Source organism: Diadema antillarum, unplaced genomic scaffold, assembly GCF_040938485.1.
Source record: "Diadema antillarum isolate AM-2024a unplaced genomic scaffold, OU_Dant_1.0 scf00000109, whole genome shotgun sequence".
NCBI classification, from domain to species: Eukaryota; Metazoa; Echinodermata; class Echinoidea; order Diadematoida; family Diadematidae; genus Diadema; species Diadema antillarum.
The window spans coordinates 256,273-277,502 of record NW_027270998.1 but is presented as its reverse complement, the minus strand read 5'-3'; the positions used below and the strand labels follow the sequence as shown (position 1 = coordinate 277,502).

General features: G+C 36.2%; 1 protein-coding gene across 1 annotated transcript in view; it reads right to left on the bottom strand.

Annotated features, from left to right (window-relative positions):
* The window catches only part of LOC139719344 (uncharacterized), a 28,607-nt gene extending 10,862 nt beyond the window's left edge, over positions 1-17,745 (bottom strand). The window contains exons 1-3 of the mRNA XM_071630759.1: positions 16,974-17,745; positions 15,792-15,877; positions 4,353-4,400 (exon numbers count right to left, since the gene is read on the bottom strand). Of these exons, the coding sequence (XP_071486860.1) occupies positions 4,353-4,400; positions 15,792-15,877; positions 16,974-17,745 (906 nt within the window). The remainder of the gene's footprint in view (positions 1-4,352; positions 4,401-15,791; positions 15,878-16,973) is intronic.
* Between the last annotated feature and the right edge of the window lie 3,485 nt (positions 17,746-21,230).

The window sequence follows — 21,230 nt, the reverse complement described above, 5'->3', positions numbered from 1 at the left end:
TATTGAGACTTCAACACTCTGTTTGATTGTACTCTTTGGGAGATAAAGTGGACATGCATGCATGGAAATGTGTTTTTTAGATGTACGATTGATTTGTTCTTCTGCAGGTACCAGTGGATCTTTTAGAGCCCTAAGCCTGCTCAGACAGCGAAATGTCGGTTATGAAATGGCTCCCTTCTTTAACGAAGACCTCTTGATTTTGATTGTCGGCAGCATTCTGTTTGTGCGTTATATACGAACAGTCGCTATCAATCTCAGGAAGAACTAACAACTCATCGTGTAATCATTCCTCAAAAGATTTAAAAGAGATTGAAGGAACAGACAAAACAATTTTGGTGAAATCACTAGTCTAATATATTGACTTACCAGGAGGAAAACTAGCGAAACGACGAGAAGTATTGACAAGATTGTGTTGTGGGCTGCCATTTTCGACTACTTCCTCAGCAGACTTGAGCCTCTTGTAACAATTAACATTTTGTTCAACCTGTTACTATTTAACTAATTCCCTTGCGCAAGCAATGTTTGGACTAGACTTTGTTTACATGTGACTGCTACATGATGATAGTATTGTGTAACACAAAAAAGAGGGCATTGAGAAGTTCACATAGGATAATCTACCAAACTTTGCACTCCATTGGAATAGTCAGAATATTTATGTCAAATATAGAGTTCTGTGTCCTTATTTAAAGTACATTATTTAAAGGTAAAATTGTAAAAAAGAAAATGCATAAAATGCTTCTGCATTTGGAAATGAGTTTTACTACGCGAATTAATGTTTACACCAGTACAAGCAGTTTTTTGTATCAAATATCAATGCGCGTTTTGGTAAACAATATATATACATACACACACACACACACACACACACACACATATATATATATATATATATATGGGCCTATAGGTTACAGATCCTTCAGTCAGGTAGTTCGACATTTTGTAATAATAGGTCACATAATAACTTTTCATTTCGATCGGAATATTAATCGGATTTTCACAAAAAAATGAATCCTTTGTGATATCCACACATATTTCCTTTCTCCATTGTGTGAGTGTTTGTATGTGCGAGTGTGTGTGCGTGTACGTATTTGTGTGTATGTGTGTGATATGGGGCACAAACAGCATCTATGTGAGCTGATAATGAATATAATAATGTTTTTTCCCTTATTCCACTGCTCACATCACACAATGAATAAAAGTTCAATCATTAATGTGATTACATTCTAATGGCAGTATTTTTTTTAGGCATAACAACATCGTCCATTAGCGCAAAATAAACAATTTATATTTTCTCACGTAATCTCGGGAAAATTGAATATTTTTCCCTTGGAGCTGGAACTACGCGATGCAAGCAGCTATACGCCTTTTGGTAGGTTACTCCATAAAAATCGGTTATCAAATTCTGAACAATTTCTTTCCGTTTACATCTACTTCATCGAAACGTGCCTTCCAAAAGGATCCATTTACATACGCGGGTGCCTCCTTTACAATTTCAACGGTACCATGAACTTCCGGCGAAGAAAAAACAAATACCCGTATCATTTGAAACACGTGATCTTCTTGAATTACCATTATAATTATTTACATGCGCCAGGCTTACACGTGCCTAGGTAATATGTGTTATGTTTTGCATATCAGAAATTACAAGAAAAATTATGGAACCAGCCTAAAAATATATAATATTCCATTATCAACATTTCGTCTTTGAAAACAGCAGCAGCAGCAACAACAACAATAGGAAAACGGGGGGGGGGGGAGGGGAGGGGGGGATGGGGTTAGACCCTGCCATCACCCCTACCCATCTATCTTGCGAGCGTTACCTTCGCATCGCCCATGTGAAGACCCACAACATTCAAGCTGTGTAACTATATAGCGCAATATCGTATTGACTCGGCGTTCTTATCTCTGCTCAATATTTGCCGACAATCCAACGATTTGTAAATAAGCCGAGTCCGTACTTTGTGACCTAATAAACCTTTCATCAATCCGATATTAGGCGTAGATTTCCTCAAAACACCAAACGCTGAAAAAAAAAAAGCCGAACCTTGCAAACAGGCTGTTTGAGGGAAGTCAGTTAAATTTAGAGAGTATGATGATTATAATTTTCTCTCACTCGAAAACATATTAATCATTTTGCGGTGTCATTCACTATTAGTATTTCATTTGTCGCTCCTGCTTCATCATCTTCAAAATTCCATATAGCTTAACCTTTGTGAGTTTTTGTGTTTTGAACAGATGGTAAAATGTCCAGGGACCGCAGAACTGCGTTTATGGTGGTGGGATGGAAAATCGTCTGTCATATGTCCTATGTTTTTTTTTTTTTTTTTGGGGGGGGGGGGGGGGGGGTGGGGGTGGGTGGGTAGGGGAGGGGTAGCTTAGTGTGTGTGCATATGTGTGTGTGTGTGTGTGTGTGGAGGGGGGGGGGTAAGCATACAGCCCCTGTCCCCTTTATAGACAAATGACTTTTGCCCAGCATTATCTGTTCAGTCAGCGACAAACTTCTTTGTTAAATTTAATTTATTTTAATCTATAGTTAAAAAACAAACAATAATTTACTTTTTCAAATTCATGAAATTCTTCCGTCGAGTTGTTTTCATTGCAACTGATTGACAAATTGCCCTACATCGACATATTTTAACACTGAATTGATCAGTGTTTTAGTAGTAGCCATGATAACAAATCACGGGCGTACATATTCGAGCAGAATTCGAACCTACGACCTCCTGATCACCGGACAGGCGTCATCTCCACTAGACCACCGAGCTCTCGCTCGACAGCAAGTGTTGGTTCTAAACCTTATAACATGCAGCGGATACTGCTGTATTATTCAAATTCATGAAATTCTTCCGTCGATAATTTCCTTTTATCAAGCTATGCAGGAGTGATCATTCAAACGACAGTGCCTCACTACAATTGTATTAATTACTTTCTGTCTTTCAAAAACAAATGTAATTGTAAAAAATTAATTATGGGAAAACATACTTAAATTGGAAGCTTATGGCATGACAATAATAATTCTGTAGTACATGTATTGTGAAAAAAAAATATTTTCACAGATACAAAACAACCTCTGCGACAGTTGGCTTATGAATTGATGATATTCCTTATCACACAGTGGAACTTCAACATACTGACGTAATCACTTTATTCTCCCTTTTCCTTTATTTGTGAACAAAAACCATCAAACTCCTACGTGATCAGAAATCATTCACAAACTTTAACAAATTTACAAGTACTCAAAGCCATGTATGTCCGAATGGTATATGAAGGTTAGACATGACATTGTACGTGACATTTATATACCTATACGTTCAATTTCAAAATGTAAAATATACATGAGTAACCAGTTATGTTTATAAACAGATAATCTGGAGAATACGTTCGAAACAACCTACTTGCTATGCAAAGATAACATGATTGTGCTTCATATGACACACATACACACACATACGTACCCTACATGCACACACACATACACGCACCCACACAATGGAGAAAGGAAATATGTGTGGATATCACAACAGATTCTTTCTCCACGGTGAATATCTGATTAATTCTGATCGGAATGAAAAGTTATTATGTGACCTGTTATTACAAAAAATCGATCTACTTGACTGAAGGATCATTAACTTTTAGACTCATGTATATGTATATGTATATGTATGTATATATATATATATATATATATATATATATATATATAAATAGTCTCGAAATATGAGGCGATGAAGAGGTTGAGACAAGACACACCGTTCAAGTTGACGTCATTTGGGAATCTTGATGTGATTTATCGGAACGTTAATTACAATATTCTATGTATTGTGCATCCTATGTTTATAGCTCGATATCATAATATATAATTTAATTTTGTTAAGAATTGAATTTCAATGAAAAAACTGAAATGGAGTTGAATTTGACGGCTATTAGAATGCAAAACTATGTCGGAAAGGAAGTCTTAAATTGGCATCATAACAGATCAGTTCAAATCGGCCAATCTGTAAATTCACCCTTAAAATGTGAACTAAATAGAATAATAATTATGCAACTTCACATGCTTTCTCGATCTGGATTTTGCCCTCTGTATCGATTCACACACACACACACACACACACACACACACACACACACTCGGATAGGACATAAAATGGAGGTCCCGTGTGTGAGAGAGTCACAGCTCATGAACGTAAAAGATCCCGCTTCATTCATTCATCGCAAAGAGCAGGGTGTCTAACCCGCTGAAGTGGTCGTACCCCACATCCAACTGGACCCCATGGAAGACCAGCTTAGTGTAGCTGAATATGGGCTATTCAGCCATCTTCATTCTTCACAGATGGAAAATGAACAACAACAACAACAACAACACACACACACACACACACACATGACTCTTCAGTGTTGTACTTTCCGTAAACCAGGAAAGGAGAGACTATATGTTATGACTATATGTCTAGAATAAAATGAAACAGAGCAAAGAGTCACGTTTTGTAAAGTACATACTTGGATTTTACTTTCTACTCAGCTACATCCCTTGACATCATAATTATGTAGAACCACGTTGCATCAATAACAGCGTGGTCTCTCTCAATTAACATTTACATTCTACTACTGTATTATAAGAATGATATATTCTTGCAACCGTTTGAAATATTAGAATGTTCAAATCTAAAACACAGTGGTTAAAGATAGTCATTCATTAAGACCAAACGACTTGGAATAGAAAAAACAATAACAAGACACGGTCTGCCTGTGTTCTGCATGTGAAAGATCATCGGTGCCGTTTTGTCTAATCAAGCACTTTCTACATCATCATCACAAGCGACACAAGGTATATAAGAACTCCTACTTAAAACTGCAGCCACCAAGCATATAAGAATTTGAGCAATGATTAACTACACGGTTACGATATAAGATGAATCTACCGGAACAGTCCATTTCTGGGACATCAACAAGAAGATTGATACACACTACACTAAGCACCAAGCACAAAATTACTATACAAACTCGACCTTTTTTTTTTCAAAAGTTTGATTTTTTTTTGTGTGTGTGAAATCCAACGTTTCATTTCAGTAATATACATAACGACTACGTCAATATTTTGCAACTCTCACGAGATCAGCGAACTCTGAATATACATTATACTGTGATGCAATGTACTATAACATTATTGTCGAGAAAACAATATTCATTTCCATGAACATACCAATAATACGTGGTAGCTCTGACTGTCTGCATAACCCATGTAGATATAGGCCAACGCAGAAAAATGCAAAGATAGAAAGGTATTTACCGTACTTTCTGCAGCTGGAGAGGAAGAACATGGTGTCACATCCTGCAGTTGTTGGTGCATACTATAGTTACACTTCTGTAATTTACAACAAACTCAATAACACCAATTGACGACTACCTCGAATCCTAGGTGAATTCAAATTTACAGCTCATTGATATAATTATCATATATCTTATCCATCCAGTAATATACGATAAAGAAATTACGAAGACCAAATGAAAGCATGGTCTAGTCACATCATGATTATACATATATATAGTTGCAAGACATTAGACTTAACGGAGAAAAAAAAAAATCGAAAATCGCAAGAAAACAAATGTTGAGCACCTATACCAGTATTGTGCATGCAAACAATTGGCACCTGGCTTTTTTTCTATTTCCAAAGCAAGTAAACCAACTGTTTACGTAGATTTCTAATTTCTTATGTTATTTCAATTATCCGATAATACATAATTACACGGGCCCACATTTCACTCATTGTTTTACAAAAAGGAATGACGTAGACGATGAATTTTAAGAAGAGTACGCAATATCAAATATGATAGCCGCATCATCAAAGTAAATAATACTTAATGTACGAAATTAATTCAAGCTTTTAGTGAGAGAATTTGTTTTTTACTATGATCTTCTACATGGCACATGATAATCAAATGGGGAAAGGCATGGGGATGAAAAAACAACCCAAACAAACACAAAAACCAAAAAACAAACACAGGGGTACAACAATGTATCGTCAACGCCTCGTAAAAAAGTTAAGGAAGCGAAGAACGCTCAAGTCATAATGTCGCCAGTACATACTGATAGTTGCTAATAGCATAACAGAAATGTTACAACCGCGTGAAGCCTGATTAGCAGATGATACAAATTATCAGTTTGATGACAACAAACACACAATCATGCAGATTTTGGGAGGTATCAAAGAAATGAACTCTCTCCTAAATATTTGCTTTAATCACTGTCCTCGCTCGATTTTATCCAGTAAAATCGCATACAGTAATATTACGCATTGCTTCATACTGTCATATAGTGACGATAACAAACCTATCATTGCGGTGGTCATAAATGACTATAATACGTGGCACTTGCGGAAAGGCGAGACAGATAGTTCAAACATACAAAAGAGTAGGAGAGAGAAAAACTGAAAACGCTTTGTGCAGAGTGAACATGGTGAAAGGGAAGGAGAGAGACACAGTCTGTTATAAGCATTACTTACACTACACCTAATATCAAACACATTATACAACCAAATGATATCTGTTGGAATTCGGACTTAGTGATAATTGAGTGATAATAACACGAATTCCATATCAACATATCCTTCAAAATCATGTTACTCTACAATATCAGACAACAAGCAACACACGATTGATTCTTTCATTATCATTCACACCAAATATAGTAGTAATGTATATAACATGAATGTGAACTGTTCACCCAGTAGTTTCTTTTTACATCGTATATATATGCAACTACTAAATTGCTGTAAGGCAAATAACACTTACACTGCACTTCCTGTCAAGCACATGATACATGTTATAGAACCAAGTGAAGTGTGTAACGATGAAATTCGAATTTACAATTGAATGTTAATTGTATGATATCCATCATGGGAAAATACCATTAAAAATATATTTCGCTGCCGACAAAAGAGAAAGACAATGGATTTATCAATTACGCTTTGTACAACGTGCAAGGGTATAGGACAGCTACATTCCAAATCATTACATAATACTAAAATGCACATATATTTCACTTACATTTACATCGACCAAACTGTACAACCGCATAGAGTTTGTTGTTACAGAGGAATGACAATTTACTACTGCCAAACTTAGGAGACTTGTGAGACGTTTTTCTTGACAAAACTTTGATCCGTACGAAAGAAACGCATGAAAAACTTTATTTACGCTATTCATTTACAAGGCATTTTGCGTTTCTTCAAGTTCAAGTTCAAGTTCAACTTTATTTTCATTTCCATTAAATAAACAGGAGAAATTATATTCAATGCATAAACAAAACAAATTTGTAGTAATTTCGATAAACGTACATCAACAAGATACATGTGATGATGAGTAACGACATATAATTGCATTTATAAGGTATATACATATGCATATTACACGAATGGTAATGGAAATGGAGGGTCCCACTAAAAAGCCAAGCTTGTACGATATGGGACCCTCAGAAATACATAAAAAGCCAATAATGGCTTTATGAAACTACAAAAAAAATATATGAAACAAAATCAAAGAAACCAATGTCAACTGACAAGAAATGAAATAACAGGAAAGAACGAAAAAAAAAAACCAAAATGGGGAAAAAATGAAACTGCAACACACGCCATCGTGGACACAAGCAAACATATTTCCAGGACGTATAGGAGTAGTAATACGCACCCTTGAATGATATTGTGAATATAAGGATTGGGTACATATACCAGAAAAACTACAAAAGCGCGGACATATTAAAAGCAAAGAATAGACACAATGATGCATTGTTCGATGACTGTCATATTTGAGGAGAACTTATATTCGACAGATTATTTTACTCTCATGATAGAAAATAATTGATGTGTAATGATTAATGCATAATAATAAGTGATAACTTAATTGAGTTAATGAAACAAAGCTAGTTCGGTAATATGTTATAAGATTTCAATAAAAATAATTTCAATTTATTCTTGAAAGAATTCAAAGTTCGTACTGTTACAATATCATTAGGAAGTGAGTTCCAAAACTTTGGCCCATCATAAATAAAGGTGTTCTGAGCCAGAAGAGTTCTGAAAAAGGGCAAATGAAACTCATTCGAACGCCTTGTTGGGTAATTGTGGACGGACTGATTTCTTGGAAACATTGTTTCAAATATATTTGGAAGGTTTTTTTTTATCATAATTAAACATAAATTGTCCTAGGTTATACAGATACAAATCCTTGATTTTCAATATTTTGTTTTCAAAAAATAACGGGTCAGTATGAGACAGAAATGCAGTATGACATATAATACGGAGTGACTTCTTTTGTAATAAAAGTAATTTATCTAAGAATGTTTGATATGTGTTTCCCCAAGCAAGAATACCATAATTTAAGTATGGCAATATGAGAGATGAATATAATGTAATAAGGGACGACAAAGGAAGACAAAATTTAACCTTGTTGATTATACCAATATTTCGTGAAATAATTTTACATATACTATCAATATGGAATTTCCATGAAAGCTTATTATCAACTGTTATTCCCAGGAATTTAATATGGGAAACAATTTCCAGTGGAGTTCCATCAAAAACAATGTCAACAGGTGGTTTCTCTATACAGTTGCTAAAAAACATATATTTTGTTTTTTGAAGATTGAGAGATAATTTATTTGCCTTTATCCATTCGGCGACATTTTCTAATTCAGAGTTTATTGTATTTACAAGAGTAAGAGGATTATTGTGCGAAAAAAATAAATTTGAGTCATCCGCAAAGAGAATAAAGGAAAGAACATCTGATGACCTACAAAAATCATTTATATAAACAAGAAACAAAAGCGGACCTAATAAACTTCCCTGTGGGACCCCACATTTGATATTCAACATTTGTGAATTATACCCATTCAAAGAGACATATTGCTTCCTGTTCATGAGGTAGCTCCTGAACCACTCCAAGGCCTTCCCACGCACTCCATAATGATGTAATTTATCAAGTAAAATATCATGATTAATGGTGTCGAAGGCCTTGGAAAAGTCCAGGAACAAACCTATTGGATGCGAAGATCTGTCAATAGCGTGTGCCACTTTTTCTACAAAAGTTAATAATGCATGTGTTGTGCTGTGTTTTTCTCTAAATCCGAACTGAGAATTTGAAAGTATATGATTGAATTTAAAAAAAGTAATAGTTCTTTTATGAACGATTTTTTCAAGAATTTTGGACAATGTACATAGCAAAGAAATCGGTCGGTAATTATTAACATCTAATTTGTCGCCTTTTTTAAACAAAGGAATAACTTTTGCTATTTTCATGCTCTCAGGGACAATGCCATTGGAAAGAGATAAATTGAATATGTGAGCTAAAGGATCCGCAATTGAAGATATTACCCCCTTCAAAAGAAAATTACTGATGTCATCATGTCCAGCACTTTTTTTAGAACTAAAATCTGAAACAATATTGATTATCTCCTGCTTATATGTTGGACTAAGAAACATTGAACTAGAATTTGGTGGACCTAAAAATTCTGTAAAATGTTTCGTTGAATGGGGTATATTGCTTGCAAGGTTTTCCCCGATTAAAGAAAAATGATTATTCAAAATATTACAAATCTGATGAGAATCTTCAATGATTTCATCTTCAAACCTAATTTTAGTAATATTACATTTGTCATTTGATATATTCATTGCTTGCTTTAAAACCTTCCATGTGTTTTGCATATCATGCCTATACAAATATAACTGCTTGGTATAATATTTTCTCTTTTCTATACGTATAATTTTCGTCAACGTATTTTTATAACTAGTATATTTAAGTTTCAATTGCTCAGTAGGTTTCATTTTAAATTTATAATATAAACTAGAGATTGTAATTTGTCATCACTGACAAATTAAGGTGATCCGATTTTTTTTTTTTATCAATGATTCGAGTCCTGATTGCAATAGGCATGACCATACAAGTTCCATCTGTGTTTAGAGACATTGGCCGTGTGATATTTGCATTCTCATTTAGCAAAGGGAGTCATATCTGCCATGTTTGGTACCAAATTCTGCATACACTATAACAAAGAAACAGCAACAAGTACATATGACTTTTGACCCACCTTTGCACTCCCAAGATTGCATCTGATGAAATAGTGGTTATTTTGTGAAATGATTCTCGCGACATCGTCTATACGTGTGAAAAATATGGGAAAGATATAAGGACAGGTATTCACCGAGATACAAGATGAAACATTTATGACCTTTGACCCTAATTTACATATCCAAGATGTCCGATCTAGTAGTTGTTATCTCATTAAATAATGTACGTGACATGAACTAAACATGTGGGGTGATAGGGCGTGTTTTTCTTGAGTTATTGCAAAGGAAGTTGCAGAAAGAAAGAAATATCTCAATACATAGAAGATAAGCTTTAATTTCGACCAAGTTTTTTTATCGTGATGCCGACAACGTATGAAAAAACGAAGGGCACAGTTATGGTAGCGTAAAGTCTCAGCTACAACATATTAAAATCTGGGAGAAATTCACCGAAGGGTAAGTGAGCTAGTGCTCGATAAAGACAATCATGTCAATTTTCACATTAAAAAAATTCCCTCCCATAGAGATAACACGTCATAACGAAGATACAAAAAGAAGTACATATGACCTTTGACCTCAATTTGCACAGACAAGATGGCATCTGAGTAAAAAGTAGTTATTTTGTGAAATGATCCTTGTAACATGGTCTTTGCGTGTGCAAAATATGGGAAAGATAGTACAGGTATTCACTAAGATACAGGATGAAACACTTATGACCTTTGACCCTAATTTACATACCCAAGATGGTGTCTGATCAAGTAGTTGTTTTTTTATGAAATAATTTACGTGACATGAACTTAACATGTGCAAAATATGGAAGTGATAGAGGCCGTTTTTCTTGAGTTATTGCAAAGAAAGTTGCAGAAAGAAAGAAATATCTCAATACATCGAAGATAAGCTTGAATTTCAACCAAAATCTTTGACGTGATCCCGACAGCGTATGAAAAAATGAAGGGCACATTCACGGTAGCGTAAAGTCTCAGCTACAACATATTAAAATCTGGGAGAAATTTACCGAAGGGTAAGTGAGCTAGTGCTCGATAAAGATAGTCATGTCAATTTTCATTTCCAGAAAAACTGCACTCCCGTAGAGATAACACGTAAACTGGTCAAATTTGACAAGATTACTTTCAATCCATTTTTACGAGGTGATACCGTTATCCAATCAAAACTTTGTAATTTTTTGTTTGTAAGAACATTAAATAAGCTACAATATACTGAAATCTGGGTGAAAATTGACAAAGGACTAGTGAGATATGCTCGAATAAACTTGAAATTTGATGACGTCATTTTGAAAATTCACTTTTTTTACTTTATTAAGAAATTTGATATCTTTTGATCATTTTGTCAGCATTACCACCCCATGAAATGACATGTACAACTCATCAGCTTTCAAAATATGTAAAGAAAATGGGGGGTCACCGTCCATCCTGACGAGTAAAATCGGATTTAAAATTGGCGGTTTTTTGGCATAGTTGCACTGTATATCGCCATTGACGCGCGCGCGGAATTTAAACTTTGATTGGCCCGTATGACGTCATATTGAGTCGGATCGACTTGAAACTTGGTAGAAATATTCCTTGACATTTCAGACATTCGATCCGTGCGATAAAACGGGAAATTTCTATTGCATATGAGCTGTGCGTGCGTATATGCGCGCGCGCGTACGCGTCCGTCGATTTTTTTTTTTGAAATGCTGTAAATGATCTAAAACGTGTGCAAAACAATTTTGAGGTTGATTAGAGCATGTTTAAATTTCAACGCGCGCGTACGCGCTAGTTTACTATGAACGTGACCAAATTTTATGAAATATATCAATAGACCTTGACTTGAACTATTTGATATCTTAATTTCATTCAAAAATTCCGTTCCATTAATGAGATATTGATGTAAACGTGATTTCAGATAATGACGTCATAATGACGTCACGGTCAACTGATCACATTGATACACTAGATCTGTCGTCCTTAGGACATGATACATACATGGTATAAGTTTGAAAGTGATAGGTGGGGGACTTTTTGAGTTAACCGCTGCACAAGATTTGAGGAGAAAGAAATGAAGAAGAAGAAAGAATCCGTACAGATACAATAGGTGATCCGAGAGGATACTCGGATCACCTAATTATTCTTTCTGTTTATTGAACGTAAAAGTGATTTAGAGATCCACGGGAGCCTAGGTATTTTTTTATAATCAGATTGTTTTTGTCTACGTTTTGGAATATGGATATCCAAGAGTCGAAGAAACTTCTGCATAAAATATTCAAAAGACAAATTTACATCATTTGTATCAAAGATACAAGACCAGTCTGTCATGTCTAAACTAGCACCTAGACTGGCTATGTTTTCATGAGTGATTCTTCGTCTCCATAAACAACCATATTTATTATCAATACTATCATTTAAAGAGAAACTAGTAGAGATGGGGAAATGGTCTGTTATGTCTGAAAGTAGTATAAGGGAATCGGGAGGAGGAAGAATATTACAAAAAAATATTATCAATAAGGGTGGCAGATTCATTAACTATTCGTGTGGGCTTAGATATCAAAGGCAAAAAAGAAGCAGATAAAAATATTTCCAAAAAATCTTGTGACATATTATTTTGTTTTATAAGTCTATATTAAAATCTCCCATTATGAAGCATTTTTTGTGAATAAAAATTGGGTTCTTCACCAAATCCGAAAAATAATCTAAAAATGATTTAGTGTTTGTATTAGGAGGTCTATATACTACACCTATGATAATATTCTTACTGCCAGGAACAGATATTTCAATAAAAAGAGATTCAATCGAATCAGTCATGCTGTTAAGCTCATCACGAACTACATAATCATACATTTGTGAAACGTATAACGCAACGCCCCCACCCACCCTATGTTGCCTGTTGTTAACGACAAAATCATATCCGTCGAGAGCGTATGGAAGACTTGAATCCTGGGAAAGCCAGGTTTCGGTCAAACCTATCACTGAGAATTTTTGCCTGATGGGTTTATTCAAAAACAACTGCAATTCTTCAAAATGTTTATTAATACTTCTAATGTTGAAATGTATAAGAGAAAAGGTGGTATCATCATACTCCTTAACAACATTATTAAACTGGTTGAGAGTGAGATATTCAGAAGATGGACTTTGTAACTGGTTTTCTACGTCAAAATCATATTCAAATTCTTGCGACAATGAATTAAAACTATCTGAAACATGATTATCAAAGAAAGTATCATTTTGAGTGACATTTGCTTCACATTCTGCCAAAGAAGGCCCGGTCGTATCAAAAAAGTCATCATCGTTAATTGAATTGAATGCTGTGTCTATTGTATTGTGGATCAAAGGGTGAACGTGATGTTCGTTGCTTGTGTCCACGAAGGCACCTGTAGAGGGCAGTACTGATGAGTTTGACATCTTAAATGTCTGTGATGTGCGAAACTAAAGAGAGAGAGAAAAAAAAATGCTGTGTCTACTGGGAACCAGAGTCAACGTATACTAGAGTCAACGTATACAAAACGAACTATGCAAGTATGTCAGGACATTTTCGGCAAGTGACATGAAAGGTGGCTCCAGATGGCCTGTGGGTACCAAGGAAATTACACAATGATAATAATTATAAAAAGAATAGAAGTGAGGAATTGACATAAGTTCCGGGAAAAAAGAGTTGCTTGGCAACCTCACACAGTGGTTTAAATGCGTTGGTAACACTCTCTTGTGTGATTTAGATAATCGTAAGCATCTTGGAAAGAGAACAAATTATTCACTGTGGTTACAAAACTTCGGCATTCTGCATTCCGAATGCCCACGTATGGACATAAGGCTAAAATAACATTTCTAAAACTACCAGTTGTTAACATTCATGTTGGAGGACGATGACTGGGGAGAATATCGTTGTGTACGCTGATTAGAGAGAGTACGAGTGCATCTGAATGAGGACTGTTACATAAGTGGCGTAATTACGGCTGACATGCTACATGTGTGAACGGAATGCAAGCCTATAATTCTAACATCTGTGTAGGAAGGTAAGTGGAGTTCAAACCGAAGCAGTGTAGGCCTACAATGTATAAGTAGATATTAAAGGGGCGTATTTGATGCTCACACTTCACCAGAAGTATTGTCCTCTCGAGCATACCACACACCTGCAAAGCTATACTCTCCCTTCCTCATCCCCACAGCACTCCACCCTTCAATGACACTCAACAAACCTTACCGCGATTAATGCTGGTGTGTGAAAATTGAAAGTATATATAGTTTTGAAAATAAGCAAACCTATGTATTGAATAAAAACGTCAGAATTTCGTTTCTCAATGTGTAAGAATCGGCTCTTTTCTTGAGTGCCAGTGAAGGTGGCCGTGTGAGGGTGAAAAGGATTGCAAAAATTCAAGGTGAATTAAAGTATAGTTTACACAAATACTTTAGCAATTTCATGGGTATTAAGAATACAAGAGTAATTGAAGGCACACTATAAAAGGGACCAAAGTTAGGTTCCAAAGCCCCATGAGGGTACAGTACCAGGCAAATACCAGAATTAAGTATAATAAACGGGAGTATGAAGATATTAAGAAAGATTACTTCTGCTCCTTACAATTCAATAATGTGAACAGCTACCTGGATTCAAATTTCACATGTTACAAATAGATTATGAGGGAAGTAGGTAAATACTCATTAATTGTTGCTGAGGTTTACATAATCACATAATTTTATATATAATGAAATATTTCGTCTATTACATGCATTTCGGAACTGATTTTCAAGTTGATGTTACTGGTACAAAAGTGCGAACAGATCACATCCCCCACCCCCACCCCCAAAAAAGCACTCATAGCTGTATACACATAAAGCCGCCATTACATTGGTGGCTTTCTATTCCTTTCACCATGGTGCCCAGCTTAAGAATAAAATACAATTCTGTAATAACATTGTGTACCGGAGAATGACATTGTGAACTGGAGAATAACATTGTGTACACTGATAAGTGTACGGGCGCATTTGAATGAGGACTGTCACATAAGTGGCGTAATACAGCTGACATGCCACATATTGTGTGTACAAAATGCCAACCTCTAATTCTAGCAACTGCGTAGGAAGGTGAGTGGAGTTCAAATCAAGAAAAAGAGTACGATGTATGTGGAAGAAAGAGATAAAGGCGTACTCGATGCTCACACTCAACCAAAACTATTGTCCTTCCGTACAGTACCACACATCTGCAAAGGGATTATAGAACTTCGAAATGAATTAAAATTTAGTGTACACAAATACTTTCACAGATTTATGGGTATCCAGAGTACAAAAATATATGAAGGCACATGAAAGAGATGCTGTGGACTAAAACCCTCGCGGTTTCAGTAAATAATACAGACTTCGTGTGAGTTTTTCTTAGAGGTGTTCTGTTGTTCAGAACGAAAGCAAATGCCAACGTCAAAACTTATCTTATCTCAAAAATACATTTCAGTGTCATCAGCATCCCAGGATAAGAATAAAATACAATTCTGCAATAACATTGTGTACGGGAGAATGACAGTGTGAACGGGAGAATAACATTGTATACGATGTTAGTGTATGAGCGCCTTTTTAGTGAGGACTGTTACATAAGTAATTCCGGCGTAATTACGGCTGACATGCTACATGTGTGTACAGAATGCCAACCTCTAGTTCAAGCAACTGTGCAGGAAGGTGAGTGGAGTTCAACCCCCCCCCCCCCTTAAAAAAAAGAAAGAAAACAATGTACAATGAAGAAAGTAGAGATAAGGCGTACTTGCTGGTCACACTCCCCAGAACTATTGTCCTCTCTTGCATACAACACACCTGACAAGCTATACTCTCCCTTCCTCATCCTCACAGCTGGTGTGCGAAGTTTGAGAATATTTACTTTAGAAAATAAACAATCTTATGTATCGAATAGAAAGGTCAGAAATGCGTTTCTCAATGTATAAGAATCAGATCTTATTTGGGGTGCTAGGGATGGAGGCCGTGTGAGGGTGAAAAGGAATTGCGGGACTTCGAGGTGTAAAGAAGGTAAAGGTGTAAAGATTGGTGTACACAAATACTTTGACAAATTTATCGGTACTAAGAGTACAAAAATAAGTAAAACCCAATATAAAAGAGCTATCAATTAGGTTTCATGGTTGCCCCATGAGGATAGTATCGGGCAAGTACCTGGATTAAATGTGATAAACTGGAATATACAGATGTGACAGAAAAATAACTTCTGTCCTTTACAATTCACGTTAGATGTGAGCAGTCTTCAAATTTCACACATTGCAAATGCATTCTAAGTTTCATACACACAGATTATGGGGGAAGTAAGTGAATACTCGTAAATTGTTACTGAAGTTTATATAATCTCATCTCGGGACTGTTTTGTAAACAGATCATTCACCTACCCCCCCCCCCCCAAGAAAAAAAAAGGAAAGAAAAAAGGAGAGAGGACAATCATAGCTGTAATGCGCATACAGCCGCCATTATATAGGAGGCTTTCACGTTCAATTTACCATGATGGTCTGTAGACTACAATTTAGATTCAATATTGTATGGTCGCTTTCGTGCTAGCTCAGCGAATTAAAACTCTTACGTTTTAGGTAGTAAATACAGACTTCATGTCTGTAAATACATACTTCACTTCGGTAGTAAATACAGACTTCATGTGACGGCTTATATGAGATGCTTTCTGTTGCTCAGACCAAAAACCAACAACAATACAAAAAAAAAACTTATTTCATCTTGCAAACACACTTTTATTATCAACATCCCATCCCCCCCCCAAAAAAAGGAAATATACTTCTGCATCTTTTGTCAATATGATATTTCTTTAAGACAAATATCGGAGGAAATGTGAAGAACATACATTTTGTTGAGAATTCGAACGCTAACAATGGATAAAGAGGAAAAACAATATGACCTTGACTGACTATGCTGAAAGCTGGGATTTATACGTTACATGGCAGGTAGATTACTCCGTGTATCTTGCCCAGCTCTCCATTTCTGACTTTTTTCCGAGTTTGGAGCTGGATTTGTGTGCCGGATATCTTGATTCTCGTAGAAAGGTTGTTGTTTCGTCGAAGATTAAAGGCTATTGATGCTAGTCTGCCCCTTTCGCGTTTCATCTTAGGTGGCAAATCTGTGCGGATCGACACTCTGCTATACGCGGTCGGGTCGATGGCTTGGTCGCTTCCTGGAGGGGCCGGTTGCTGGCGCGGTTGACGGGGTCGGTGCTCGAACGCGTTGAGGAGCCGGTCTCTGTCGATCATCCGAGCGAAACGTACAATGATGGCAGGCGGCTGGAGGTCCGAGGTGCTCCCGGCAGTGCCTCGCTTCGGTTGTTGCAGTCGATGGACGGCCACGAGCGGAATCCGTTTAGCATCCTGCTGGGAGATGTTCAGAAGATGGCAGAAGACGTCACTCACTGTTTCATGGATATCTTCGTTTGGTTTGCACGACACTCCGTAGATGAGTAAATTCTGCTTTCTGTCGTGTATCTCACTTAGGGTGAGTTTTTCGTCAAGCTCAGCAATTTTGCTGTCGATGTAGTTTCGCATGCTTGGAATGGCGTCATTTTCAACATCATGCAGTCGATTTGATGCATCTGTCAATCCAGTCTCCAATTCACAGACGGTTTGTTTCGTTCTTGCAAGTTCAGCCTTCATCACTGTAATTTCGTTGACAACAGAATCGAGTTTCGAGTTTACTTGCGTGGTGAAGTTCATGAACATGCTTCTCATTTCTTTCATGAACGAAGACAGCTCAGGGGGGACTTAGAGGGCAGCGACCGGCTGGCCACTGGCCTCTATCAGCGAAACATCGCTGGCACTGGACGTAGTGGAGACGTCGGCGAGATTACAGGCGCCTGTAGGTGCCTGTGTCAATGTGGCGCCATTTGTAGAAGCTTGCTTAGCCACACCTTGAGTTGCTTCCTTCCTCGAAATGGACGTATTTGACCCCTTTTTGGTGGCTGTGTGAGGTCGAAAATTTCCTTTTTTCTTTTTTCCTCACATCCATATTGCGGGTATTTCTGAAGAAATTTAGCGTAATTCCACCAAAATCTTGAGTATATTCGAGAGCTTCCTGAAATGCGTTGCCGCTACTCTGGCATCACGTGACAAAGCGATCACGAGAAAATGATGAAGCGGTTTATCTAACACTTCTGAAGGTGTTGCTGCGTTTCATTTCATCAAGTTTTTTTGTTTGTTTCTTTTCTGAGATAAACTGCTAACATTAAGACAGCAAGTGAACTAACTGTTAGAGTATTTCTATTTTCAGATTTCATTTCAATTAACCGATTACATATAACATATTTCAATCATTGTTTTACACAAAGGAAGAATATAGACGATGCATTTTAATATGAAGAGTACGAAACGAGAAAATAATTGTGATGGCCAAGATCATCAAAGTAAATAATACTTCATGTCCGATAGTGATTCTTGAGCCTTTGGTGAAAGAATCTGTTGTTAACTATGATATTCTGCATGGCCATGATAGCCACAATGTGGGGAACGGCCTGGATATAAAAATCAAAGAAAAATTAATATAACAAAATATCGACAACGCCTCGTATAAAAAGTGAAGGAAGCGAAGAACGCTCAAGTAATATTGTCGCCAATACATACAAGTACTTGATGATAGTATAACAGAAATGTTAACCGCTTGAAGTCTGATTAGCAGATAATAGGGCCCTACAGATTATCAGTTTGATGACAACAAACACACAGTTATGCAAGTTGTGGGAGGTGACAAAGAACTGAAGTCTCTCCTAAATATTTGCTTTAATCACTGTCCTCGCTCGAATTTTATCCAGGATATATCGCATACAATGATAATACGCATTGCTACATTTAGTGACTATAACAAACCTATCATGGCGTAGGTCATAAAATGACCATACTGTTATACGTGGTACATGCGGAAAGGCAAGACAGATAATTCAAACATATAAAAGAGTATAGGAGAGTTAAAACGCATTTCCAGAGTCAACATGATTGTGAATATGGTGAGAGGGAAGGAGAGACACAGACACACCTATAATATCAAACACATTATACAGCCAAAATAAAGTTTGTTGGAATTCGGACTTGAGTGATAACTCAGTGATAATAACACGAGTTACATATCAATATATCCTTCAAAATATTACTCTACAATTAAACAAGACACGACTGATTCTTTCATTGTCATTCACACCAAATATATACGTAATATATATATAACATGAAAGTGAAATATTTATTCATCCAGTAGTTTCTATTTACATGTACATTGTATATGCAACTGCTAAATTGCTATAAGACACATAACACTTACACTGCACATCCAAGCACAGTACACAACAAAGTGAAGTGTGTAACGATGAAATTCGAATTAACAATTAAGTGATGATTATTGTATGATATCCATCACATGAAAATATCAATAAAATAATATTTCGCTGGCGACAAAAGAGAAAGACAAGGGATTTATTATACGCTTTGTACAACGTGCAAAGGTAGGACAGGTACATTCAATGTCATAACATAATACTTCAATACTATACTTCACTTTATACATCTACAGCGAACAAACTGTACAACCTCATAAAGTTTGTTGTTATAAAGGAGCGACAATTTTCTACTGCCAAACCTGATACTCTTCTTGACACAGTTTTGATATGTACGAAAGAAAAACATGAGAAACTTTGTTTACGCTATTCATTTACCAGATATTTTGTGTTTCTTCGAGAAAATGATTAAGCGGTTTCTCTACCACTTCTAAAGTTATTGCTGCGTTTCATTTAATCAAGTTTTTTTTTTCCTTTTCTGAGATACACTGCTAACATTAAGGTAGAGAAATCGTAGAAATGTGGAATTTTTAATGTTTATGCCTTACTCTATGGCGGTAAAGGATAGGCATGTATAAACAGAGGGGTGAAAAAAAAAAGAGATACAAAATGAACTCCGATATCGACAAAGTGAAAAGGAGCAAGGAAGAGTCACGTGTTATCAGTGCCAACCTTCAATTTTCTTTCAACCTCGGTATGTACATTATCGAACAACATTTTATACAATCAGCGAAAACTGTTGGACGTCAAATGTTTAACTTTATAAACACAAGACACGGAAAGACGGAAGACAGAAATTCATTTATGTTAAATTGTGACGACCACAAAGCTTCTTTAAGGAACAAAGCACAAATGGTCGGAACACATTATGTTGGTAAAACACGGCTTTCATTATTTGTCTTATCTCTTCTTTTCAACGTGTTTGTTACACGTTACATTAAAGCCACAGACATGTCAGACATGTAAGTTTCAAGCACATAAGGTCATGTGAATTTGTGGCATTTTCAAGCAGGTAAACCTTGAAGACTATAAATAAATTAATTAGCCTTACACAAAATGAAAATTAAGGAGGAAAGAAAAGTTCTTGTTGTGGGTAGGACTGACCTCGCACGCTTAGTCCGGTGTACAAAATAACACATGAATATATGGCTAATCGCAATCTCTTCAAACTCATTTGAAAGGTGACTGATGATAACAACATTCTACATTTATATGACTGTAAGAAACAACAATAAACACGGATGTGTTCTTAAACAGTGACTGTTATACAGTTCAAAGTTTGATAACAACACTGTATGCATAAACCATAAAAATAAAACACGTATACAGGTTTTATTCACTAATCATCCTGGGCAAGCTTGGCATTTTGGAAGAGGGATGTGAACAAAAACATCATCCTATAATACACACAAACGCCAACTCATACTTGAAAATGTTGCGATGCTTGACTATTTCACTAATCCAAATTTAAAGAAAAATACACAAAATGATCGCTTTACAGGTTATAGATTGTGATTGTGATATACCAGTAAAACACTTCATTGTGATAACCTGGCTATACCATTTTGAGTACGAATGAATGATTACAATATCAAAGTTATAACGGTTTGTTCGAACGCATGCTTTCATCATCAATACGTAATAACCACATGATCAAACGATGCTGGTAATTACATTGCAGAACCAACTAGGTCCCGCAGCCGTACTACTCAGGCATCCATACAGTATAGAGCGCAATCTATCGCATTCCAAGGAGGCAAGAGAGGCAACCTATATCGTTAAAGCTGTTCAACTTCAAAATGGCGCCCACTCTCTACCCATCAGGGAACCTTTGCAAAGGCGTAGGGGAAGTCTCTCCAAAGAGGACTACAATAATACGCAAAA